A 27,897-nucleotide genomic window follows, 5' to 3' on the forward strand; every position below is an offset into this window, starting at 1 on the left:
ATTACTGGCCCAAACAGTGACACACAAGTCCACCTGAGAATGAATAAAAAAAATCTAGGATTACTCATCATTACAAATGAATGCCTGGTCTTTGCCCAATATCATATTGGACATAGCCAAGAACAGGAACTCAATAAGTGGGACAATACAGACTCTTAAGTGATCAACTGTCGCGTAATACTTTTCTATTGTACCTGCAACCAGCCCACATCCTTTAATGTGCTGTGTTAAGGAAAAGGGAGCTATCAGTTCATTTTCACACATTTTGTAATAACTGCTATGCAGCATAAACCCAGTGTTCAACTGTATTTAGGCATACACCCTGAGGTCCATTTTTAAAAAATGCAAAATTCCAAAATAATCATCTGATAGCCAAAATGAAACGTTGCGTGTATGAATGGGTTTCCAAACATTGTGATCTATTGATTATTTGAACATGGTCATTAGACTGTGGGAACATAGGAAACAGAAATTTCTAGAGGGACTACTCTGTCAATCAACACAGTAATGGCCAACCTCCAACCCCAACTCCACCTTCCTACCTGACCCCATATCTCTTGATTTCAGGCTCACTAATCAGGAGACACAGCTTTTCAGTATCAGACATTTTAAATCTCTCTCTGCCAAATCACTTTGGTAATGTAATCAGATCAAAACTATACTACCCAATTAACAAGTCAATACCACATCCAACTTCACATACCTCAACAAAAAAAGCTCTGTACAAATTTTAAGCACACAAGATCAATTTATTTGGTAACCATGGAAGTTCGGTCTCCTGAAGAAATATGCACTTTTAACATTGCTAATAATATTCCATTATTCAAAATTGCAACATACTTTTTCATCAGTGAACAATTATTTGCGTAAGCTTTTATTTTAGAGACAAATGCAGGACAAACATTGTTGAGTATTAGCCTCACCTGCATGCAAATATATGCGGTACTTTTAACAGCAGCTTTCTACAGAATGGAGTACTGATAACACCAATATTAACTTATTTCTAGCAGAGTTAACTGAATATGCAAGTAATTAAATATTTATTTGATGCCGAACGCTCAACTTCAATGAACCTGTGTTCTTTGTACCTAATAAATGCACACAGATCTGGCATCAGTTTACTCATCTCACTGAAATCAAGAATCAACAGCATAACAATCAGACAATTATAGATTTGAGCATTTGGAATGCATCCCAATTTAAATTGTAGAAGAATTGCCATGAGAAGCAATTACACATTTAAAGTGACGCATGTGTTCTTTCCTCTGGTTTGCATGGAAGGGTGAATGCAGAGACCAGCACCAACAAAATATGAAAACCAGGTGCAAATTTTGACCATACTCATGTTGCTTAATTCAAGAATATGACTTGGATGAATGTCACAAAAGCAGATAGTTTGTCACTGGCATTGAGCAAACTTTGCACAACTGTCAAAAATCACACTGAACAGGAAGAATCAGTGCGAATATCCACTATGTCCTTGACTTGGTATTCTCCACAGAAGATGACCAAATGAAGATTGTTTATCCATCAAGTATTGACAACTCTCAGCTCCAACAGCACTGCTAAATGGAACAAAGTGGCTGACTATGGATTAAGCCTGTATCATAATATAGTAAATCACTAAATTTCAAAACTAAAGACACATTTTTGCAACTAGCTTCCAAGGGCTGTGAGGCAACCAAATCCAGTCTAAGTTTAGAATTTTTAAAAAATGTAGTTTACAAAGTTGACATATTTAATAACATTACAAATTTGAAGCATATGAGCTTCTCTCCTTATCTTATCTGGTAAATGCAACACAAAGTTACATGGGCCATTAAGTTTGATTTCTGATTTAACCTGGCTGGCAATAGTACAACTAGCATCAGTGTCCAATACTAGAGAAGAGAATGATAAGAGAAAATGACCAGGGCTCCTGTTTCTGATTTGCGATTGCAGTGGAGAGAAATCAGAGGAGACTTAGTAACAATGTTGTTGGGAAGATGGAACTTTAGCTAACAGGAAAGGTTGGGGCTATTTGGAACAGAAGAGGCTAAGAGAGATTTAATTTAAGTAAATATATGTGTAAGAGACAGAATGGACAGGAAAAATCTACTACCAGCAAGAGACATAACAACCAAGAACTGTAAATTTAACAAGAGTAAGAATTTGCTGGAAATTAAGGATTATTTCCATCCTACAAGTGGGTCATGGGGGTCTGCAACCCTGCCTGATAAGAGTAGAGGAGGGAGGAATGCACATTGAATTCAATGTGCACATGAAACACTGCACCTACAGGGTTATAGACCATGAAGCTGAAGTGTGGGATTGGGCTATATAGCTCAAGCTCAGCCAGCACAGAGACACAGATATTGTGCTGAATCTACTTCTGTGCACAATCAAAGCTTCCAACCACAAACGTGAACATTCACTGAGTCCTATTCTGGATCACTGCTAACAACCCACAGCATCTTACACCTTCACTATACCTTGTAATTGCACTTCTGGTGCACTCCATAGAAGTACTCAAAAACAACATGATTCTGAGCCACAAAAGGACTTCTTAAAATCAATGACTCCTCAAAGAGTTACTGTTGATGACTGTAGAAGGTGAGTGTGCCCTCTGTCTTAAATAACCTGCTTGCCTCCAATGCAGATACGTGCATATTAATGCGTGCAGGGCTAATTTATATATGGTTACGATTTTCATGGTGAATTCCTGTTCTGAGGGATAAATTTGATTAATTCCTGTGTATCTCAAGTACACGCATACTTTGTTCAAGTATACAATTTTCTCAAACAACATTCTGATTTTGCCAAGTTGAGATATTTCATATTGAGCGTGCAATTCTTATTATTAGATCACTGTTCAGCAGAGTTTTATTAGGTATGCCAAACAATACTCAAAAACCAATGCAGAATGTGAGAAGTAGGCTGTGGAAATAATAGTTTATCCTTTGACATAAAGTCTGATCATTGTCACAAACTATTGATAAGTGCTTTTGCAAAATTGAAAAATATTTCTGTACATTGTTATAAATAAAAATCTAAAGACATTTGAACAATTTAACGTTTTTTAATCTAGCAATCAGAAATCATTTTCATTACAAATAGGGATTGCTGACAATTGTTGTGCCCTTTAAAGATGAACTGTTTTAACATCTTCAAACAGGTTGATTAAAAATAAGATTGACCAGGTGGTTTACAATGAGGAAGGTAGTCTTGGGTTCCAGGAAAATAATGGACAGGTTGATAAGATGAGAAAATCAGTGACAGATGAAATTTAACTCTGAAAAGTGAGATGGGGAGCTTCAGAAGTAGTAACAAGACAAGGGAGTACTCAATGAATGGCAAGATATTAAGAAGGTCAAAGGGAACATAGGGACCTTGGACTACTTGTCCACAGATCCCAGCAGGTGGCAGGTCATGGTAATAGGATAGTTAAGGTAGTATGGAGGGCACTTGCCTTTATCAGTCATGGAATAGACAAGAGCAAGGAGATTATACTGGAGCTGTATAAAACCTTGGTTAGGCTACAGCTGAAGTACTGGAGGGAATGCAGAGGAAATTTACCAGGATGTTGCCTGGATGAAACATTTTAGCTATGAGCTACTCAAGAGGCCAAAAAGCCTTTTCTCGGCTGTATGACTTTAAGACTCGAACGGGCCTTTGTGCCTTGACAGAATACATTGTGTTTAGAAGGTAAAGCCTGATAATATGCTGATTGCTAATCATCATAAATAATGGAATTTAATAATTTTTTTAGCTGTCAATCTTGCTTTGATTGAAACATTTCTGTTTCTACATCAAGCAATTCAAGAGATTCAAGCCTCACTCCAGAGATTTGAGAACACAATGTATTACATTTTCATGCACTGTTGGAAGTGTGGAGGGCTATCCATAGTTTATTTGATGAATGATTGAGTTTTCTGAGTAGTAACATTTAGAGTTCATGGAGACAGAGTGGCGGACGTGGTCTATGGTGGTAAGGTGTTCCTCATGGTAGACTGGTTAGCAAGGTTAGATCACATGAAACACTGGGAAAACCACCCGTTTGGATGCAGAATGGCTCAAAAGGTTGAACATAGAGAGTGACTGTGGAGGAGTGCTTTTCAGACTGGAAGCCTGTCACCAGCGGTGTGCCACAAGGATCAGTGCTCGGTTCACTGCTTTTCGTCATTTATATAAATTATGTGGATGTGAACAGTGGAGATATGGTTAATAAGTTTGGGGTGTAAGGGACAGTAAAGGAAGTTACCTCAGTACAACAGGATCTTGATTAGATGGGGCAATATGCCGAGCAGTGGTAGATGGAGCTTAATTTAGGTAAATGTGAGGTGCTGCATTTTGGAAAGGTAGGGCAGGGCAGGACAGGACTTATACAACTAATGGTAAGGACCTGGTGAGTGCTGCTGAACAAAGATCTTGGACTGCAGGTTCATAGTTCCTTGAAAGTAGATAGGATAGTGAATGCAGCATTTGGTATACTTGTCTTCATTGATCAGTGCAACGAGTATGGAAGCTGGGAGGTCATGTTGTGGCTGTTCAAGACATTGGTGAGGCCACTTTTGGAACACTGCGCAATTCCGGTTGTGAAACTTGAAAGGGTTCAGAAAATTTGTTGCCAGGGTTGGAGAGTTTGAGCTGTAGAGAAAGGCTGAATAGGCTGTGGCTATTTTCCCTGGAGTGTCAAAGGCTGAAGGGTGACCTTATACAGGTTTATTAAATCATGAGGGGAATGGATAGGATTAATACACAAGGTTGTTTGCCCAGAATGGGGGAAGTCAAAAACTAGAGGAGACAGGTTTAAGGTAAGAGGCGTAAAAGATACAAAAGGGACCTAAGGGGCAACTTTTCCGTGCAGAGGGGTGTGCATGTATGGAATGAGTGGCCAGAGAAAGTGGAGGCAGCTGGTACAATTACAAAATTTAAAAGACATCTGGATGGATATATGAATAGGAAGAATTTAGAGGGATATGTGCCAAATGCCGGCAAATAGTACTAAAGATTTATCCAGGATATCTGTTCAGCACGGACAATTTGGACCAAAGGGTCTGCTTCTGCGCTGTACATCTCTACGTCTCTAAGTGCCCTTATAGGGTTGTTGTGTAGCAGAATGGGGTTATGTTGTCCAAGTACTGTAAAATTCTATACTCAGCTTGACGATCATGTATTTTTAGAAATATGCCAAATTCTCTTGTATATGATCAGTGTTCAGAAGGATGGACACAGACGGAACAGTGAAAGGTTGAGTGTTAGCAAGTCAGATACAGGTCATCTATTTCATCAGCTCAGGAAAATCCAAAGTCCTTTTAAAAAAAATACCAATGCATTTGACTCTGCTCTTATGGAATACTGGGGGAATAAATGCAGTATGGCTGTCACGAAATGTATCCTTTAGCAGATGGAAGTGAAAAAGACAAATCTTTAGATTAGAAAATCCAAGTATAAAAACAGTTCCAGAATACAAGCTCATTACATAATGATTTACTGGAACCACATATACCTGTACATTTCTTCGTGAATTGGTTAAAAGTGCAATTATATGGTTTCTTGATGTACATTAGTGCACCATAATTTCTAAATAGTACGACATGTAGCCAAATTAAATACTCATAAGCAAGCTCATACTAAAGTTACAAAAGTGGGTTTCTTCATTTAACTATGGCATAGGTGATATTCAGCACAAACAATAAAAAAAACAGACACAGAATTGAGACAAAAGAAGCATTATACCATGTTACTTTGTGGTAGGTTTAGAAATATCCATGTTCAAAGAAATGAGCGTCCAGGGATGTGCAGGCTAGGTGGATTAGCAAAGGGAAATGCAGAATTACAGGTATGGGTCTAGGAGGGATCTTGTTCTGATGGTCAGCGTGGACTCCATGGACCAGAAGGACTGCTTCCACCCTGTGGGGGTTCTATGAAAATGGAAAAATTGCCAGGGAACTGCATAGCCAGAGGTGTGTGAATTAACAGCATACAGCCCTTTCAGCTGAAAATAGTTTGTTTCCACAATGCCATGCACTATGTGAAAATGGAGCACATTATCTTCACCATACCCAGGCAACCTTACTGATAACAGATCAAATGAAAAACATGAACTTAACAGATTTCCATTTACAATGCAACATAACCTATGAGGATAAGTGCTTACAGGCATTATCACTCAACTACTGATCCAGAGACCCAGGTAATGCTCTCGGGATTTGGGTCTGAAACCAAGGTAGTGGAATTTCAATTCAATTAAAAATCTGAAACTAAAATTTTAATGACAACCATGCTTGTGAAAATCTACCTAAGGTCCTTCATGGAAGGACACTAACATCTTACTTGGTCAGGCCTGCATGTGAGTCTAGATACATAACGTGACTGATTCTTCACTGCCCTCTGATACAACTGACTGGCCATTTCAAAAGGGTCAAAAAAAAGTGAATGAAAACAGACCAACTACCTGTCAGGGAACCTAGGCACTGGAAACGATAATGGCAAAACAGCCTTATCAACGTTCCTTCAGGGGCTACTGCCAAAATTGGGAGAGCCATCTCACAGATTAGTCAAGGATTGTCTCATGACTCTGAGAGAATGACAATGTCTAAGACACCACCAAATATGTTCTGTGGAGATGGAAGCGCAATGGTATACAGTCAGTCGGGAGTTGCCCTGGTAGTCCTCAACCTGACTCTGGACACACTGAAGTTCCATGGCATTAAGTCAAGCATGGTCGAGGAAACCTGCTGATCAGCACATACAGTCCTCCCTCAACGGACGAATCGGTGCTCCTCATGTTGAAGGTAGCTCAGAGTATCAAGAGCACAGAATGTACTCACAAGCATGGCTTAGAGGCAGTACTTCTGATCAAGTTGGCCGAGAGTTCAAGGAAACTCCTGCTAGACTGGATCTGTGGTGAAGGAACTAACAAGAGAGGAAAACATACTTACTTCATTCTCACCACCTGCTTACTGCAGATGCACCTGTCTATGACAGTATCAGGAAGAGTGTCACACAGTCCTTGCAGGGACAAAGTTGCCTCCAAACAATAATACCTCATTGTTCAAAAAAAACTCTGCTTTCCAATGCCAAATTTGGGTTCTGCCACGGCAAAACAGCTCTTGACCTCAGCCTTGGTTTAAGCATGGACAAATGAACTGAATTCCAAAAGGCGAGGTAAGAATAACTATCCTTGACATCCAGGCTGCATTTGACCAAGCGTGGCATCAAGGAACCCTAACACAACTGAAGTCAATGGGAATCCAGGGGGAAACTATCGACTGGTTGGAATTGTAATTGACATTCAAGGAAGAGGAGTGTAGTTGTTGGAGGTAAGTCGTCTCAGCTCCAGGAGATCCCTGCAGGAATTTTGCAAGGTAGGGTCCTAGGATCATCCAAATACCTTCAACTGCTTCATTAGTGACCTTGCCTCCAACATAAGGTCAGCACATGAGATCTTAAGCTAATGATTGCACAATGTTCAGCATCATTCGCAACCCCTCAAATATTGATGCAACCAGTGTCTGAATGTGGCAAGACCGAGACCATATCCAAGCTAGGGCTGAAAAGTGGTAAGTGACATTCATAGCACACAAGTGCCAGGGGTTACTACTGAACAGAAACCGAACTGGACTAGACATGTAAATATAATGGCTACAAGAATAGGTCAGAGACTAGGTATACAGTGAATAACTCACCTCCCAACTTCCCAAAGCCAAAGCACCACCAACAAGACAAGGCAGGTGAGAGATGAAATACTGCCCACTTGCATGGATAAGTGCAGGTCCAACAACATCCAGGACAAAGTAGCCTGCTTGACTGGTACCACACACACACACACACACACACACACACACACACACACACACACACACACACACACAGAGAGAGACAAACATCTACCTCCTCCACCACCAACATTCAATAGCAATGTACTATCTACAAGATGCTCTGCAGAAATTAACCAAAGATCCTTCAACACCTTCCAATCCCTTAACTACTAGCATCTAAAAGGATAAGGGCAGCAAATACACGGAAACATCACCTGCAAGCTCCCCAAGCCTCTCACCATCCTGACTTGGAAACATATTACTGTTCCTTCCATGCTGATGGATTAAAACCACAGGATTTCTTCCATAACAGCATTATGGTTCTACCTATAGCACACTGACTGCAGCAGTTCACCACCACCTTCAAGGGCAATAAGTAAATGCTGACTCAGCCAGCCAACAGATAAGAACAAAAGGTCACTAGACAAGCTGAAAACAAAATGCTTTATCCCATCTTAACAGCCATAAGTACACATACACTAACTGGCTTGAACAGAAGAGAATCTAAGCACAGAAAAGGGAAGCCAACAAAAATTACAACTTGAAAAAAAAATCATTTAAGAGAGCATTTAACTGGATTTAAAACAGCAAATAAAAATTTTTCTACTTTTTATTTCTGACCATTAAAACTTAAATTCTTAATTGCACATTAAAGCCTTCATTTTCTTTAACGAAGTACTTGAACAGCGTATTTTTAAGTTACAATATCAAAAAGAATAAAGTTTGTTTTATTCAGCCAAAGTTATCCCATCAAAATTGCATGCATGTAGAGAAAAATCTGCACTCATTAGTTACTTACTGGATCTCCTAATCTTTCCAAGTTGTCCAGGAAATATTTCACAGATTCTCCCTGGGGGGAAAAAGGGGGGAAAATGCCATTTAGTACAGCTCTAGATGTAACTTTCAAATCAGAGCTCTAAAGTTGGTGCTAATTATTCAAATACTCAGAAACCTTATAAATATACGAAACAGCTTTACAGTCTTCAAATTGTACATTTTTACTTGCTTGAGGATCTGACCAACTAATTAAGTGCACAATCCTGTACGCCCAAGTATCTCAATGTTTAACTACAATAAAACTCCTGTATAATTTCAAGTTGCTGCATCATGCCTACAGACTAAATAAAAATCAGTTTGAGCACATTCATAAAGAACAATTTACCTTTGTCTATCTTTATGATGCATACCAAATAGTTTGTTAACAGTTGAAGATAATTGCAAAGTATATTTGAGCAAGTAAAATGTGAGAAGTCAAACATTTTAAGACAAATCTATGTATAGGCTTTTAAACACACGATATACACCAACATTACAAGTCAAAGCTTTCCGCACATTAATTATCTGCAATCTTTGGGCAAAGAACAGTACTTGTCCATCAACACCAAGTTTATTAGGTACTTCCTCAATTCAATGCACCCCTTCTTACCTATGACACACATCAGTTGGGCAATTGTCAACATGGGAAAAAATGCTTAAGGTTCACTAATGACCTCAGGTTGATTTTCCAAATAATACCTTCACCAACCAAAGCGTGACCATAAAATCTCAATGTGTGGAATTCTTTCTGGAAGACGTCTGCTGAATTGATTTCGTTTTGATTGCAAAAACGTAGGTATCCATCAACACAAAAGTACAGACAAAATTCAACATGGGGCTTTTTGTATTGATCATTAGTGGGGTAGGTAGTACTAATATTTCAAATTAAATGGTCTTTCAACAGAATTCGGATTCTGATAAAAGATCATTAATCTGTAATTTAGGTCTGCCTTGCCTTGTCCACAGATGCTGCTTGACGTACTGAGTATTTCCAACACATCTGTTTTTGATTCAGATTTTCATTATTTCTATTAAAATACTTTTTGCTTAAATACTAGTAAAATAGTTCCTTCACTGTCACTGTATCAAAATTCTGGAATTCCCTCCACAAAGTTATTGTAGGTCAATATCTGTGGAATTCCCTGCCCAGTGAAGTATTTTTAACGCAAGGCTAGATAAGCTTTTGAACAGTAAAGGAATTAAGCGTTATGGTGAGTTTGGGGGGTGGGGGGAGAGAAGAGAGAGAGAGAGATAAGTGGAGCTGAGTCTCAAAGATCAGCCATAATCTTATTAAATGGCGGGGCAGGCTCGAGGGGCCAGATGACCTACTCCTGCTCCTAGTTCTTATGCTTTTAACCTAAAGCATATGGACTTGCAGCAGCTGAAGAAGGCAGCTCACCCCGACTTCTCAAGGGCAACCAGGGGAGGGCAATAAAAGGTGGCCAGTGACACACATCCCATGAATGAATAAAAGAACTTACAGGGTATGGTTTTTACAGATATATGGAACCATTAAATGAATAAGTTCATTAGTCTCAACATTATCTAATGATCCAAACATGTTGTTTGTAATAAGAAATATTTATTTGCAAACACTCTGCAACCCAGAGTACACAGTGAAGCTGTTTGCAAATTAACACAACTCAGAATTCCACTTAGTTTAATTCTAGGATTTCTCCTTTCCTCCTAATAGAAATTGGAAAAGTTATACTTTTGACACTTTTATGTTGTGGAGTCTGCGTAAGAAGTGTTTTGTTTTAAAGAATTTGCTGTTCTGTCTCACAACAGCAAACAGCAAAAAAGCATTATAAAACAATAAGGCACTTGTCTATGCCTCAAAATGTAAAGCTGTTTAAACTGCAATTTTGAACAATGATTATATTTGTGCCAAGTTTTTATTTTCAAAACAATTAAACTGGTACATACAATGTGAAGTCAAATTGAGACTGCACTTCTGCTGAAAATGTGCTGTAAATGTATAAACATAATGGAAGATTTATAAATAAAAGTGATGAGGCATTTTTGTCAGTCATTCTTGTTTTAGTTTTAAAATGAGCAGCTGCTTTTAAATGTTGAACCTCATTCAAAAAAAACTATTTGAATATTTTTTGCATTAGTGAATGGTACAGTGACCAGTTCAGGCCATAACAGCAGGCAACACAGTGCATTCATTCAACTTCAAAGTTCAAAACTTGATAGCTTTAACCTTACGTTAAAACATTTATTTGAACAATTCAGTTACAACATTTCACATAAATAAACATGTTTCAAACAACTCGACATTTTAAATTTCAAATCTTCAAGAAAATCACCAGTCTCAGCATTTCAAATTTGAATTTCAAGTACGAGGACTTACTCCCATTCTAATTCTGCCAACCATAAACTGACAGATGATTTGAAACATGCATGCATTGTCCCTTTGAAACATATTTGGGCGCTGTAACACATGAACTTAAGGACTCGAAATTAACTGGGACATCATCTTCATTCACAATTATTCGATGCTATGGTTACTTAGCAGTCTTTGAACGATTGCTATACTGTTGCAATTCCACTCAAAATTCCTCCCAAAACGTATTTAAAGTTATACTCATTTTGTTTACGATCAAAACTTAAATATGACTGTACAAAAATACCAGTTGACACATCTGATAGGTACTTAACCGGAATACAATTTTACTAAACAAAATCAATTACTCAAATTAACTAACCATTCATAATCAACTACTGCAGAAAATTTGTTTTTAAGTACAAGCATCTAATACATATCACAATGGATATTTACAGGAAATGACAGGATCACTTAGGCCATTAAGACAATTATCAACAGAAATCCGTACTTCAGGCACCCTCCTGAGCTATTTTCTCTTCTATCCTAATGTGCATAATAAGTCCTAGAACAGCTGAACAGTCTGTATAAATCAAACTTGAACATTATCTAAATTCATAAGCATTTATGATGCATGTTAGCAGATCACATGCACGCAAACTCTCAATATCTTAAGGGTGATTTTACAATAGTGAAAGGAAAAGCATTTGCCTGGCAAATCTCGTGAAAAATTCAAATGCAAGATTTCCTTATACAAAACATCGCAATTAAAGTGCGACCAGAGCAAGACTGCTAGCTAATCTGCGTAACAAATTAAGTACAAAAAAGTTATAGTCACATTTTTTGCTTCATCTTGCCTTCAAGACTGTTTTGTTCAAGTGCTCAAGAGGTTGCATCACATACTTGTCTTTTCAAGTCGAGACTGCTAATAACACTTAATGGCTGACCAAAAAAATGACAGATTACAAAAAAAGTTTCTCTAAAAATGTACAATTACCATTTAGTTGTATAAAGCCAAAATTACAAAATACATGGCTCAAGATGTTGACCTGGTATTTTACTTCTTAAAATTGTCCATTTTTGAAGTTCATCAACATTTAAGTTGCATTTGGACTTAAGTGAACTTCACAGTACAGATCAAGTGTTACAGTTCCAAATGTATGAAATCAAATATTCAGGGTATTTTGCTCAATGTTAAAACATTCTTAAATTTGAATACACAATTACCATTATATCAAGATGCTCAATGGATAAATGAACTTTATAAATTGACATGCATGAAAAGGAATAAGTAAGTTGAAGAATTTAACTCCTTTACCCAAAGTGTTCATTCCTTAATTTGTCAATGCTGTAAAATTCAGAAGTTGTAGGCTGCACATGCCAACAGTAGTTCTGGACAGATTCATCTCCATGCTCTCAGTATGTTTGCATGATTATAAAACACTGACATGACTCACAGGGTCAAAGAAGCCACAATTCCCATGATCATCACATAATTTAAGATTTTAAAAGGATTCCCCAACATATTTGTCTGTTAAGCCCAGATCCACAGAAAGGATGGATCAAGTTTCTGTATTTAAACATTGTTATTAATTACAGGTAAATCGATTCTAGCAACAGGTAAGCAATTATGAAACAATTAGCATTTAACTCGACTAATTAAAATTCTAAACCCTGCCCCCCCACCCCGCCACACCGACATGTATACACAAAGTTGGGGGAGAAAACGTGGATTAATAATGGAGGGTAAAACTGGGAAGAAGTTGGGGTTTCTGTTCACAAGAGTTGCCGAGATGATTCTTATGCTGGTTAAGACTCTACTTCTCAAGTCATCTGATACTTTCACTGATTTGTAAGAGGTACAGGGTGGCTGGTTTGCTTATAAAAGGTGAAGACTTGTCAATTAAATGTCACAGCTTACATCATTGAGGATAGATAAATTAGTTTTTACTATAGAGAACTGAGACAGCTCCTAAGCTGGTGGAAGTCAAAATAACAAGATGTGTTCACGTCAGCAAACTCACTGAGTAATTTAAACTTGCAACAGACACAAGTGTCTAAATATCATGCTAAATGAAATAAAATTGGTCAAGCTAATGAAACAGCTCCACTGTTGGCAGGTCAAATCGCTAATATCTGTGTTTTTATGTTGTGCCTTAAAATATGGATTACAGCAAGTCCATGCCAACCACCCTTCTGGATTTGAAATATTGAGGTGTAAACAAATGAGAATGCAAGCTCAAGCTTTATTCTTAGGACCACAATAGCACTAAGCAAAAAGGCAGGACTTGGGATATCCTTGCACGTGAAGCATTTTGTTAATACAGTATTAAGTACAGTTACTTAACTGAACTTCAAGGAAGCTGCCATTGTTTGTTACAAATCCATATTCACAAGACTTCATAAGATTTTTGACATCTCAAACAACACTGCCACAGAAAATCTTTTATCAGGTAGAAAACACAGAAAAGCTGGAGCACTTGGGTGTAACTACTTCAAATGATTTTGGTTTCATAAATACATGATATGAAAAACCTGTGCACGACACAATAAGAAGCACTATTTTGGGCCTAGTTTCCAGATTTACATTTTGAAATCTATCACATTTATTAAAAAAAGTTTCAAAGAATGCAATCACTTTGACATTCAACATGCAGGCAAGTACCAAATTCATTGTACTGAAATAGTTTTGGAGCTACTGCCTTAGCAAACTCACTGAGTAATTTAAACTTACAACAGGCACAAGTGCCTAAATGTCATGCTAAATGAAATAAAATTGGTCAAGCTAATGAAACAGCTCAAAGGTTGCAGGTCAAATCCTAATATCTTTGTTTTTCTGTTGTGCCTTAAAATATGGAGTACAGCAAGTCCATGCCATCCACCCTTTTGGATTTGAAATATTGACTACACACATCTCATTGTAAACCTAACAGAAGTTTCTTTTAAAAGCAGAGATAGTAGGAACTGCACATGTTGTAGAATCTGAGATAACAAGGTGTAGAGCTGGATGAACACAGCAGAGGAACAGGAAGGCTGACGTTTCGGAGCTAGACCCTTCTTCAGAAAATGAAAATCATTTTCTGAAGGAGAGTCTAGGCCCGAAACATCAGCCTTCTTGGTCCTCTGATGCTGCTTGGCCTGCTGTGTTCATCCAGCTCTACACTTTCTTTTAAAAGCAGTTGAATTTGCATCCTTATAGGATATAATGCCACATTCAAATCACTGTGGAAACCTCTTCTACCAACATAAAAATAGATGGGGAATCCAAAACATGTGCTTTAACCATTTTAACAGTTTTCAAACTACTGGAATAATGCTTTTCAAATAAATGCAGTAGAATAACTGAACTGAGAGAGTAACAGCTAGTGACTACAAAAGCAGATCCAAGGTTAGGAATCTTGCAACGAGTGACTCATGTCCCGACTCCCCCAGAGCCGGTCACCATCTACATCCACACCCTCCACAATGTACGGTAGCTGTAGTGGGTATCATTTACAAGTAGCACTGCAGAAATTCACTAAGGGTACTGATGTGTAACCTTCAACCCCATGACCGCTATTACCTAGAATGGGGCAGCGGATTCTTGGGAATACAACCAATTGCAAGTACCCCTTCAAGCCACCCACCACCCTGACTTAGAAATACATCACCGTTTCTTCAGTACCACTGGGTCAAAGTCCTGGAAGTACCTCCTTAATGGGGTTGTAGTTCTACATGAGCAAATGGATTGCAGCAATTCAAGACAACAGCTCACCACCACATTCTCATGGCCAACTAGTGTTGGATAGTAAATGCTGGCCCAGCCAGCAGTGTTCACATCTCATGAATGACTAAAATAAAGTTTTAATATTTGACTAGGACTACAAAGTTCAGGAAAGAAATTTTAAATTTACAAGAGGAAAACATTAACACAAAGACCAAAATCCCTTGAGTAAACCGATGTAGTATACAGATGGAATTTGTATTCAGTTCAGCAATTGGGCCACAGAATTAATAAATTAAGACAGTTAAAACTTTTTCAAGGAAAAAATCCATTAACATTGTAATATCAATGCCTTCCTAATATATAATGAAAACAAGAGACAAACCAGGGACGGAGCAATCTGCATCACAACACACTCACTATTGAAATGACCAATCCAACAAAGAATATTTGCAAATGTAGAGTGGATTTACATTATAAGCTTGCTATCCCTGAAAATTCATTTGGAGATATGTAAAGCAGCTAGGTCTCTAAGTCAGGAAGCAACAGAAACTACTTTGAAACGTGCCACTATTTGCTTTAAGTAAGCTTATTGAGAATTTCCGTAATCAAGTTGGTGTGCAGTTAAACTGTGCAACATTTTGGTTGATTTTATTCTCGGTTTTCAATGTGCTAAATCACTAGATTTTTACTAAACAGAAACTAACTTCAGAAATAGTCACTTTCAAAATTTGTGGCTTTTATTCCTTTAAACTTGAAGCATTTATGTTCATCCATATTGCTGGTAAAAACGATTTTGTACATGTACAGCATCAAGCTTTCATCTCAGTTTTTTTTCTTGAAAATATAGTTTGGTTTACACGATCTTTTGCTTCAAAAGAAATTAATCTATTAAATTTTTCCACAAGCAAAATATCTAAACCTACAGTGTCTCATTTCCTGCTTTTTGATACTTTTAAAGATGAGATGTTAAATTCGGACTTTGTTTATTAACAGGCTTCATAAATTTGATTATAGCCCCAGCAGCAAATTTGCTAACCAGGAGTAAGGTGGTGCAATATGCAACACTTAATATTAAAATAATGAATTGCAAACAGTACTGAGAAAACATTCATATGACAGCAAAAGACAGCACTAACTAGACTAAGTACAAATTTTAAATTCAGGATAGGTACTTAAGGTTTTTAGATTTAAAATTAGGCTGGCCATACATTTTTTAAAAGCAGTATTATTTACCACTGAATTTAACAACACCCACTTTGTCAACATATCATGCACAGAGAAATGCAATTATATTCACAGAATTACTGAAAACATTTAGTTAGTTTCAAGAAACCAAAACAGCTCAGATACCTCACGTAAGAATAAACAGTATAATATCAATAAAAGTATGAGAAGGAACCAGTTGTATTGAAATTTTGCATTCCAAAACAGTTACAGAAAGTGCAAGGTAAATTTCAGGAATGTGAAGAACAAAAAAATTGATACTTCAATCAAACCTACTCAAATAGTTATTTTTTTAAAACTTGCCTTCACCATCATAGGTCTGAGTAGAGGTTAAAGCACTGAAGCTTTGTATTTTTGGATATCATATCTCAAAGACCATCCTAAGTCAACCAGCCCAAGCAAGCATTCTGATAATCCAGCAGAAAGACCCGCATTACATTTTATATGAATTTCCACTCCACTGAGGAACAGAAAGAATTTTTTGTCAATTATTGCTCACAAAGTTATAATTTTCTTCCAATTGACAACCAAATTATTAAATCTTGATCTGAGCCATGCTGTACAAACGGGTAATAAAAGCCTGAATGTATGAATTAATAAATTTACTCAAATCCAATAACACCACACCGCCCAGATGCAGATATTGTACACATGGACATCAGTTAGCCCTTTGACAAGGTCCCTCATAGCATGCTGATATCAAAGGTAAAGTCGCACAGTGTCAGAGGTGAGCTTGCAAAATGGATAAAACATCGGCTCAGTCATGGAAGACAGAGGGTAACAGTGGAAGGATGCATTTCTGAATGGAGGGCTGAGACTAGTGGCATTCCTCACAGATCAGTGTTGGGTCCTTTGCTATTTGTAATATATATAAACGATCTGGAGAAAAATATAACTGGTTTGATTAGTAAGTTTGCAGATGACACAAAAGGTTGGCTGAATTGTGGACAGCAATGAGGACCATCAGAGGATACAGCAGGATATAGATCCGTTGGTGACTGAAGCAGAGAGATGGCTGATGGAGTTTAATCTGGAAAAATGAGAGGTAATGCATTTTGGAAGGTCTAATCCAGATGGAAAATCTATATAAATGGCAGAACTCTAAAGCGTACTGCTAGGCAGAGGGATCTGGGTGTACAGGTACACAGGTCAGTAAAAGTGGCAATGCAGGTGGAAAAGGTAGCCAACAAGACATATGACACGCTTGCCTGCATTGGCTGGGGCAATGAGTTTACAAATTGGCAGGTGATTGCAGCTTTATAGAACTTTTATTAGGCCATATTTGGAACAGTGTTCTCAATTCTGGTCACCACACTTCCCAGTTCCTTCGCCTCCACCGCATCTGCTCCCAGGATGAGGCATTTCACTCCCACTTAGCCCAGATGTCCTCGTTCTTCAAGGGCCGCAACTCACCCCCACCCCACAGTGGTCAAGAACACCCTCGACAATGTCTCCTGCATTTCCCGCACCTCATCCCTCACACTCCGCCCTTGCAATAACTGCCCAAAGAGAATCCCCCTAGTCCTCACAGACCACCCCACCAACCTCCGGATATAACGCATCATCCTCCAACACTTCCACCATCTACAATCCGACCCCACCACCAAAGGCATTTTTCACACCCACCCTCATCTGCCTTCCAGAGAGACCACTCTCTCCACGATTCCCTTGTCTGCTCCACACTCCCCTCCAGCCCCACAACAACTGGCACTTTCCCCCGTAACCGCAGGAAGTGCTACACCTGCCCCCACACCACCAGCCTCACCCCCATCTCGGGCCCCAAGATGACTTTCCACATCAAGCAGATGTTCACCGGCACATCCGCCGACATGGTATACTGCATCTGCTGTACACTGTGTGGCTTCCTCTACATTGGGGAAACCAAGCAGTGGCTTGGGGACCGCTTTTGAGTACACAGTAAACAACTGCACCTCCCAGTCACGAACCATTTCAACTCCCCCTCCCATTCCTCAGACGACATGTCCATCCTGGGCCTCCTGCAGTGCCATAATGATGTCACCTGAAGGTTGCAGGAACAGCAACTCATATTCCGCTTGGGAACCCTGCAGTCCAATGGAATCAACATGGATTTCACCAGCTTCAAAATCTCCCCTCCCCCCACTGCATCCCAAAACCAGCCCAGCTCGTCCCCGCCTGCCTAACCTGTTCTTCCTCTCACCTATCTCCTCCTCCCACCTCAAGCCGCACCTCCATTTCCTACCTACTACATTCACCCCACCCCCTTGACCTGTCCGTCCTCCCCCGACTGACCTATCCCCCCCCATCTCCCCACCCATACTATCCTCCGCACCTACCTTCTCCTCTATCTTCAGTCCACCTCCCCCCCCCTCCCTATTTATTTCAGAATCCTCTCCCCATCCCCCTCTCTGAAGAAGGGTCTAGGCCCGAAACGTCAGCTTATGTGCTCCTAAGATGCTCCTAAGATGCTGCTTGGCCTGCTGTGTTCATCCAGCCCCACGCTTTAGCTAACATCAGGAAGTCTCACTTTAAAAACAAATCCTGATCAACATGGGGCCTACAAAAGAGATTTCACCTGTTTTTAAAATAAGTGGTTTGAAATGATACAACATAATAGTACAACATATTTCAAAAAGATCTAAATAATAAACAACTCTTCTTCATAACAAGCTACATGGGCTTTTTTTTAAAATGAAGATCTAGCCCTGCTGGTAATAAAACTCCAAAATGTACAAAGTAAATGTCAGGGCATAACTTAGCAGATGGAACTTCAATACAGCTTTGGGGTTAGGGTGTGCTTTGGCATTCTGATAACTTAGAGAGTTTATAGCTGTGTTCCATTTCATAGAGCACAGAAACAGGCTCTTCAGTCCAACTTGTCCATGCCAACCAGATTTTCCAAACTAAACTAGACCCATTTTCCTGTGTTTGGTCCATATCCCTCTAAGCCTCTCTGTTCATGGACCCGTTCAAATGTCTTTTTAGTGTTGTAACTGTACCTGCATTTACCACTTCCTCTGGCAATTCATTCCACGGTCAAACCACCCTGTGTGTGGAAAAGGCCGCTCTCTGGACCTTTTAAATCTTTTTTCTCTCACCTTAAAATTATGCCATCTAGTTCTGAATTCCCCTACACTACGGGAAATAATGATCTATGGAGGAAAGAATCTCATCTGTGTCACTCATGGTTTTATAAACCTCTAAGGTTGCCCGTCAAACCCCTACGCTACAAGGAAAAATGTCCAGCCTACCCAGTCGCTCCCTATAACTCAAACACTCCAATCCCTGTAACATCCCTGTAAACGTCTTCTGCACCCTTTTCAATTTAATATTATCCATCCTAAAGCTGGGTGACCAGAAAAGTAAACAGTGCTCCAAAAGTGGCCTCACCAACATCCTGTACAGCTGCAACATAACGTCCCAACTTCAATGCTCTGACCAATGAAGGTAAGCATGCCAAGCACCTTCTTAACCACTGTCAACCTGTGATGCCACTTTCAAGGAACTACGTATGGTCTGCACAAGATGCAGGAGCTGCTCATAAAACATCCACACCATTATACCATATCCAACATCATTGTGGAGGTATGCCCACTGACCTCCATATCCCAATGTTTTTTGTGTGCACTGCAACTGCTGAATGATGCAGCCCATTACTGAGAGGCTGCTTTGATCCTGATATTGCCTACATAAGCTCAATGGAACCATCCCTACTGGATCCAGACAATAGTTTTGGATGTACTGGTGACAACTGCATACAAATATATGCGGCACACATGCATTCACATGCCCAGCAACAGCAAACCCCAGCTGATGTGGAGCCAACCCCAACAACACAGCCGGTGGCCACTGCTACTCTTATGGCACACTTAACACATCTTCAAAATTTACACCTGTAGCACAAGGTATATTGGGAATAGTGATAAATTACATTGTCTCCCTGTCCTGCTGTTGATCAAGTTAAGTTCACGCAAATGTGGACAAATTTCCTAATACTCAACTATAAACCAAATCAGGACAATTTTAAGATAATAAAATGTGAGGCTGGATGAACACAGCAGGCCAAGCAGCATCTCAGGAGCACAAAAGCTGACGTTTCGGGCCTTGACGCTTCATCAGAGAGGGGGATGGGGAGAGGGAACTGGAATAAATAGGGAGAGGGGGGAGGCGGACCGAAGATGGAGAGTAAAGAAGATAGGTGGAGAGAGTATAGGTGGGGAGGTAGGGAAGGGATAGGTCAGTCCAGGGAAGACGGACAGGTCAAGGAGGTGGGATGAGGTTAGTAGGTAGATGGGGGTGCGGCTTGGGGTGGGAGGAAGGGATGGGTGAGAGGAAGAACCGGTTAGGGAGGCAGAGACAGGTTGGACTGGTTTTGGGATGCAGTGGGTGGAGGGGAAGAGCTGGGCTGGTTGTGTGGTGCAGTGGGGGGAGGGGACGAACTGGGCTGGTTTAGGGATGCAGTTGGGGAACGGGAGATTTTGAAACTGGTGAAGTCCACATTGATACCATTAGGCTGCAGGGTTCCCAGGCGGAATATGAGTTGCTGTTCCTGCAACCTTCGGGAGGCATCATTGTGGCACTGCAGGAGGCCCATGATGGACATGTCATCTAGAGAATGGGAGCGGGAGTGGAAATGGTTTGCGACTGGGAGGTGCAGTTGTTTATTGCGAACCAAACGGAGGTGTTCTGCAAAGCGGTCTCCAAGCCTCCGCTTGGTTTCCCCAATGTAGAGGCAGCCACACCGGGTACAGTGGATGCAGTATACCACACTGGCAGATGTGCAGGTGAACCTCTGCTTAATGTGGAATGTCATCTTGGGGCCTGGGATAGGGGTGAGGGAGGTGGTGTGGGGGCAAGTGTAGCACTTCCTGCGGTTGCAGGGGAAGGTGCCGGGTGTGGTGGGGTTGGAGGGCAGTGTGGAGCGAACAAGGGAGTCACGGAGACAGTGGTCTCTCCGGAAAGCAGACAGGGGTGGGGATGGAAAAACTTGGGTGGTGGGGTCGGATTGTAAATGGCGAAAGTGTCAGAGGATGATGCGTTGTATCCTGAGGTTGGTAGGGTGGTGTGTGAGAACGAGGGGGATCCTCTTTGGGCGGTTGTGGCGGGGGTGGGGTGTGAGGGATGTGTTGCAGGAAATACGGGAGACGCGGTCAAGGGCGTTCTCGATCACCGTGGGGGGAAAGCGGACTTTCCGCAACTTTCCCACAACGGTCCTTGTGTATCAAGATTCAAGAAAACAAGAATATTTAAAAGAAAATTACACACGATTTAGAACCCTCATTCTCCAATGAATTGTTAATAGTCACATTCCACACTTTAACAGCCACCTGAAACAGCTTCAGAGATAGTAAGAACTGCAGATGCTGGAGAATCTGAGATAGCAAGGTGCAGAGCTGCATGAACACAGCAGGCCAAACAGCAGAGGGGCAGGACGGCTGATATTTTGGGCCTAGACCCTTCTTCAGAAAGGTCAAGGCCTGAAACATCAGCCTTCTTGCTCCTCTGATGCTGCTTGGCCTGTGTTTATCCAGCTCTACAACTTGTTACCTGAAATAGCTTGTAAACTTTTGAGTGAACTACTTCTAAAGGTTGCCACCAGGCTGTTTCTGCAATAAAACAAAATACTCGCTACCAACCAAAGTCCAAGTATTAAATGTGACATATAATGTTAAGTTGGAAAGCAGCACCATAACTTGGACTCGAAGAGCAGTAAGCTGTTCTACCTCTAACCTGTTCTAGCATTTGCTACAGTCAAAGTTATCATTAGGTTTTTAAAGAAGTACTGAGAGCGTATGATGCTTTAGAAAATACCCAGCAGTATAATTATAGATTAGTCTTTAAAATTGCTGACTACCTCGGAATAACGTGGTTAGGTACACACAAGGGCAATGTCATAAGTACAAGGTGTGATAGCAACAGCAAACTAAAGAATTAAATGCAAACCAGACACCAGTCACTCAACATGAGATGACTCCTGCCATATTCTCCCAAAATTTACAAATATGAAATAATTGATAAGAAAAATAAACATACTCCATTTCCTTCCTAGAATAATATTTCTAAATGGTTTAATTTTGGTTTATGACAGCTCTCAATCGAAACAGTTGGATCAATGACCTGGTTTACATCACTATTAATAGGTCTGTTGTAATGTTGTTAATTAAGATAACCATCTATTATGGGAAATACTGTCTTCATGTTAGGTCTTAAAATGATCAATTCCATTACATTCTCATCAAGCTTCAGTGATGATAAAGCTCTGATGTACATGTTATCTCACATTTCTTCAAGTTAAGATTTTGCTTTTGATCAGATGTTACAGCAGTAATAGTTCACAACAAGACGTCACTGTCGTTTAAGAAAGCCAAGATTTTTATATGTTCCAAATACTAAGTAAACTAGTATCAAATATGACCCGAACACACTGTTGGATTTAAATCAAATGAGTTTTACAAATGGAGCGTAAATAGTAAAAATGATATCACTGAATCATACAACAGACAGAAGAGCATTTGGTCTATAATGCATGTACAGGCTTGGCTCGTTTAGTCAACCAAAACATTTCACGATTAAGTTTCTAACCTACCTTTAATTCTTTAAAGGGAACAACTTCAGCTCTCCAGACACTCCATAAAAGTGAAGTTGCTCAATCCTTAATTATATATTATTGCACTACAAAATAAATATTTACATAAAGATGAACAGATCTTTTCAGGTTTGCAGATTACATAAAATGGGGTGTGACAGACTTTTTCATCTTACGGTGGTCTTTCTACAACTCTACTGACTAAGTGGCTGCTTCTAGACCCAGGAATATCAATGTTGATTCATTGGTCAGTTGATTCATCAATGTGGTCTGAGTTGCTTCACCAATTGTTTCCCTTTCTCACTTGGGGGAAGCCCATTTTTATACTTAGTGATTTCACTAATGACCTATGAGATTAAAACCCAACATATGGAAATCTGGAAATACTAACAGGTGTTTTGCAGTAGAGTTTCTTAACTGGTATCCAACATTTCGGTAGCAATGACGACAATACTTGGTCTGCAAATTAATTATTTGAACACAGAATTACTAAACAAATGTAGCTGAAACTACAAATTTGAAACTATGGAAAATATTACTACAGTGCTCAGCAAAACCAGAACATCAACTCCTCAATTGGAAATAATGGCAGATAATGTAAAACGTTTAGCAGCTTAAAATAAGCTCTTAAATGTCATTGCAATATTGGAACATTACAAAGATGTTTGTCAGAGAACAAATTCTAATACAGTACACTTATATAATTTGGCTTTGATGCCCAATACAAGCTTTCACTGCCTCCAAGAACGCATTGCATTTCATAGTACAGCAGAGAACACTTTTCTGGGAACATTTTCTGGGCATTTAAAATATGCCCCAGATCAGAACGTTTAAAAAAAAGACAAAGTAAAATGCCAAGGATTTTCACAAATTTGAAGCTGGGACACAATATAATCCCTCCAAATTTGTTTGTAATAGTTTCTATTTTAAAGAAAATCATTTTCTAAGTTGATAATTTAAATACATACATATGTATTAATAATCTAACCACAAACATGCAAGTGGGGCATAAAAACCAAAAATGCTGGAAATACTCAGTATGATTCGTGGTAAATATGGAAAGAGAACAACAGCTAATATTTCTGGTCTAAGACCACTTCTTAGAACACCGCAGACGAAAAGCTGCAACTCAGTTTCTCTCTCCACAGATGCTGCCAGACTCACCAAATGTTTACAACATTTTCAATTTTATAGTTCAGATCTCAGAATTAACAGTATTTTGCTTTTATCCAAATGGTGGCTTCAACAAACTCTATGGCCAGAGAACAAAATAATTTGAAGCAACATTTTAACGTTCCTGTCTCCCCTGCTGAAAAGGTTCTTATTTATATATTAAAATGGCAAAAATTACCAAGAGGTTCATTTTTTCCAATCAGTTCGAAGGTTCCAGCACAAGATAGCAGCATCTCTGCAATGTAACTATTATGCTCTTAAAGAATATCAGTTTACCGTATAATAAAATGTGAGGCTGGATGAACACAGCAGGCCCAGCAGCATCCCAGGAGCACAAAAGCTGACGTTTCGAGCCTAGACCCTTCATCAGTGATATTATCTTGTTTTATTATCTTGGATTCTCCAGCATCTGCAGTTCCCATTATCACTGATTTAGTTTACTGCATCACATGTTTCCTCAGACTGTTTAATGCTACCCTAACTGACACTCAATTAAATAATTTAAATATCAGTCGCTAAAATTCAGCAGCAGAGATCCATGCAAATTTCTTTCATGCCTCCTTCCAACTGCAGTGAAGCTATCAAGATAACTAGAGACTTTCTGGCTCCAGCTAAACACAAGCAAATGACCAAAATTAGTACACCAAGAGGGGGATCAACGTTACAAGGAAGGGAAAGTAAATCAAGACGGGTGTTCAACATGACTGAGAACCACACTAGCTACAGTGCCCCATGCACTTGGCCATGCTTATCCTGAATTGCTGATGGTGGACAAATGCAATTAACTACTTGTCACTAAAATAGGTGCCAATTACAAAGTCATTTGCTTAAGCACATGAATATTTCAGACTGTCCGTACCTCATCAAATGCTGCACAATCTTTTCAGAAAGCGCCACTGCCTATTGGCCTCAAGAGTTCCAGCAATAAAATGCCAAGATAAATGGGTTTATCACTGCATTTAATTCACCCACAATTCGGTCCTCCATAGTTGAAGAGCAATTAAAGCTCATTCCTAAACCAGAGTTAAGTACAAAGATGAAAAGTAACTAGACCACCATATATTTCAGCCCCAAACACTACACGAGATGCCTGGACTTGGATAATTAACACAATGTGACTAACAAAACCAGCACACCTCAAACCACAAGTGGAAAGTTGAAGGACAAAGATGCCCCCGTCCATCCCAGAAATGTCTCAGTTACACTGGCTTTCTTATTTGGAAAACAAACTGCAGTGCTAACAATGCAGCCACAGGAGGGAATGGAAAGTACAATGTATTTATCCACTAAACCACTTGAATTGCCGTTTTCATCTCAACACCTGAAATACACTTCCTGCAGCTCAACCAATGTACCATTGTCTCTATGCAAATAAATATTTGCAAACATGTAATATCACCATTCTCCCTCAGAAAATGCCATGGCTTTACAACCACTGCTAGCGACATCCTAAATATAATTAAATGTACTCAGTGAGAAAGGTTATTAACTAAAACTTGTTTACACATACCTTTATACACATTGCATAAAATGCTAAACATATCTATCGACATATTATACTTCCTTAGCAACTTTAATATAAGTATTGTTACAACCATGTCTCATGCACCAGCTTGTGTGTCAATGGCAGCAGAAATCATTGGAGTCATTGTTGAAAACTCAGGGGTAATGTGACCCTGCCAACTGGTGCAATGGATATTATAAAGTTTCCATTCCCTACACTACAGCTGTATGCTACAAGGTATTTGGTGGGCACTCATCACAAATATAATTCAGGGATTCAAGTCAGCAAGTTCAAGAACATTCCAGTTAGAACATAGAACAGTACAGCACAATACAGGCCCTTCAGCCCACAATGTTGTGCCGACCTATTATCCTACTAAGATCAAACTACCCTGCAAAGCCTACATTTTGCTATCCTCCAGGTGCCTATCCAAGAGTCGCTTAAAAGTCTCTAAAGTATGACTCCACTAACACTGCCAGTAGCACATTCCAAGCGCCCACACACTGTGTAAAGAATCTACCTCCGATATCTCCCCGATACCTCTTCCAATCACCTTAAAATTATGCTCCTTAATAGTCATTTCTGCGCTGGGAACACGTCTCTGGGGACCCACTCTATCTATGCTGCTCATCATCTTGTACATCACTGTCAAGTCACCTCTCATCCTTCCTCGCTCCAATGAAAAAAGCCCTAGCTCCCTCAACCTTATCTCAGAAGACCTGCCCTCCAGTCCAGGTAGCATCCTGGTAAATCTCCAGTGCACCCTCTCTAAAGCTTCCACGTCCTTCTGACAATGAGGTGACCAGAACTGAACACACTATTCCAAGTGTGGTCTAACCAGCATTTTGTAGAGCTACAGCATAACTCTATGACTCTTAATTCCCCTGCCATATCACAGTACTTCAGTTCTTTAAATTATTTCATAACTACCTCAGATTTTGAATAAACCATATAAAAAGTTTACTTTCCAGGTTCGAACTGCAAAAGAACAGGCAGGTTTCTGTTAATCAATGTGCCTGCATCCAATTCAATATCAATAATATGCTTATTACAGTGAATTACTTCCAATTTTTGCAGATATTTTACACCAATGTTAGAATTCAAAGTACAACAATACATCTTCCAAGAATAAACTAAATGTATCTCAGTAGCTTTGCTTTCAATAGCTTAATGACTATTAAAGACCCTTCTAGTTTTATATTTTAGATAAATGGGAACATATTTTAGGTTACAAACCAAAGGACTTGCAGGATATTTTTAAGGAACAAATTAAGAACTAAGTAAATAAGAGACAAGGGGCCAGGTGTCATGTTGTAACTGCATTATGTGAGAGCTGGAGGATTCCATTTGATTCAGAGTGGCCACATCTGAAACAAGTGTTGGGTGCGTGAGGAACTCCAGCTCGGAGTTGATGAGCTTGCCTCAGAGGTTCAAAAACTGCAATACATCAGGAAGGGGAAAAATAATTGCCTGGATGCAGCATTTCAGGGTGCAGTCGCATCACTCAGATTAATTATCCCAAATTCAATTAGTGGTCAGGGACAGGAGGATGTGACTATGAGTGAGGCAGATAGAGGGATCAGGAGGTAGTGCTGAAGGAGCCTCAGCTCCTGACGAAAGGGTTTGAGATTCCTGCTTCCTTTGTAGCAGAGAGTGAGGCTGTGGAGAAAAGTGGCTATTGCACCATGATAGAGGAAGCCATTTGGAAAAGGGAGGAATATAGCTGTAATCTAGTCTAGGACAGTATACTCAGAGGAATAGAAACTATTCTCTGTAGCAAGGATCAAGAGTTCCAGAGATTGTTTCCTGCCTTGTGCCCGGGTTCAGGACATGTCATCTGGGCTGCAGGGGGAATTGATGTATGTGGGAAAACAAGAGTTTCTGCTTTGGGAATACAAGAAGCTAGGTGGTGATTTAAAATGCAGAACCAAACAAAGTAATTTATAGATTACATGAGCCACGAACTAATTGTCATTAGTTCATTAAGCTTAAAGAGGTAAACAAAAGGATTATTCCAGGGCATTAGGATTATTCCACGGCACAACATCGTGGGCCGAAGGGCCTGTACTGTGCTGTACTTTTCTATGTGGCATATATAAAAGGCACTACTACAGTAATCATGGAGGACTTCTTCATGCAGGTGCACTTGAAAAAATGGCTTAAAAGGGAGGTCAGGAAAATTAAAAGCAAAAGAAAAAAGCATACAACGTGGTGAAGATTAGTGGGAAACCAGAGAATTCAGAAGCCTTTAAAATGAGCAGAGGACAACTAAAAAAGCAAGCAGTGGAAGGAGAGAAGAAATGCAGATAAGCCAACTAGTAATACAAAAGACGACTGCAAACGTTTTTAAGATATAAAAAAAGGTAAGAGAAGCAAGAGGGGTACATTGGACCACTGGAAAATGAGGCTGGAGAAGTAATAATGGGGAGCTGAGAAATGGCAGAGGAACTCAGCAGGTGGAATAATGTTGAAACAAGGTACTGGTATGGATAGAGTATTGGCTGACTGGCAGAAGGCAGTGCTGAAGGAGTACTTATCAGCATAGCTGCTGGTGACTTGTGGAGTTCTGCAGGGGTCAGTGCAGGGACCACAACTATCCACATTATACAATAAGGTGGCAATGGCTTAGAGTATTATCACAGCAACCTGGATAACATTCAGGGACCCAGGTTTGAATCCCGCCACTACAGATGGTGGAGTTTGAATTCAATAAAAATATCTGGAATTAAGAATCTAATGATGATCACCAATCCATCGCCGATTGTCAAGAAAAACCCA

General features: G+C 39.7%; 1 protein-coding gene across 1 annotated transcript in view; it reads right to left on the reverse strand.

Moving 5' to 3' along the window:
• The window catches only part of gna13a (guanine nucleotide binding protein (G protein), alpha 13a), a 45,743-nt gene that overhangs the window by 8,179 nt on the left and 9,667 nt on the right, over window positions 1-27,897 (reverse strand). The window contains exon 2 of the mRNA XM_048555194.2: window positions 8,602-8,652. Within this exon, the coding sequence (XP_048411151.1) occupies window positions 8,602-8,652 (51 nt within the window). The remainder of the gene's footprint in view (window positions 1-8,601; window positions 8,653-27,897) is intronic.

The sequence above is a fragment of the Stegostoma tigrinum genome, chromosome 22 (assembly GCF_030684315.1).
Source record: "Stegostoma tigrinum isolate sSteTig4 chromosome 22, sSteTig4.hap1, whole genome shotgun sequence".
Classification (NCBI taxonomy): domain Eukaryota; kingdom Metazoa; phylum Chordata; class Chondrichthyes; order Orectolobiformes; family Stegostomatidae; genus Stegostoma; species Stegostoma tigrinum.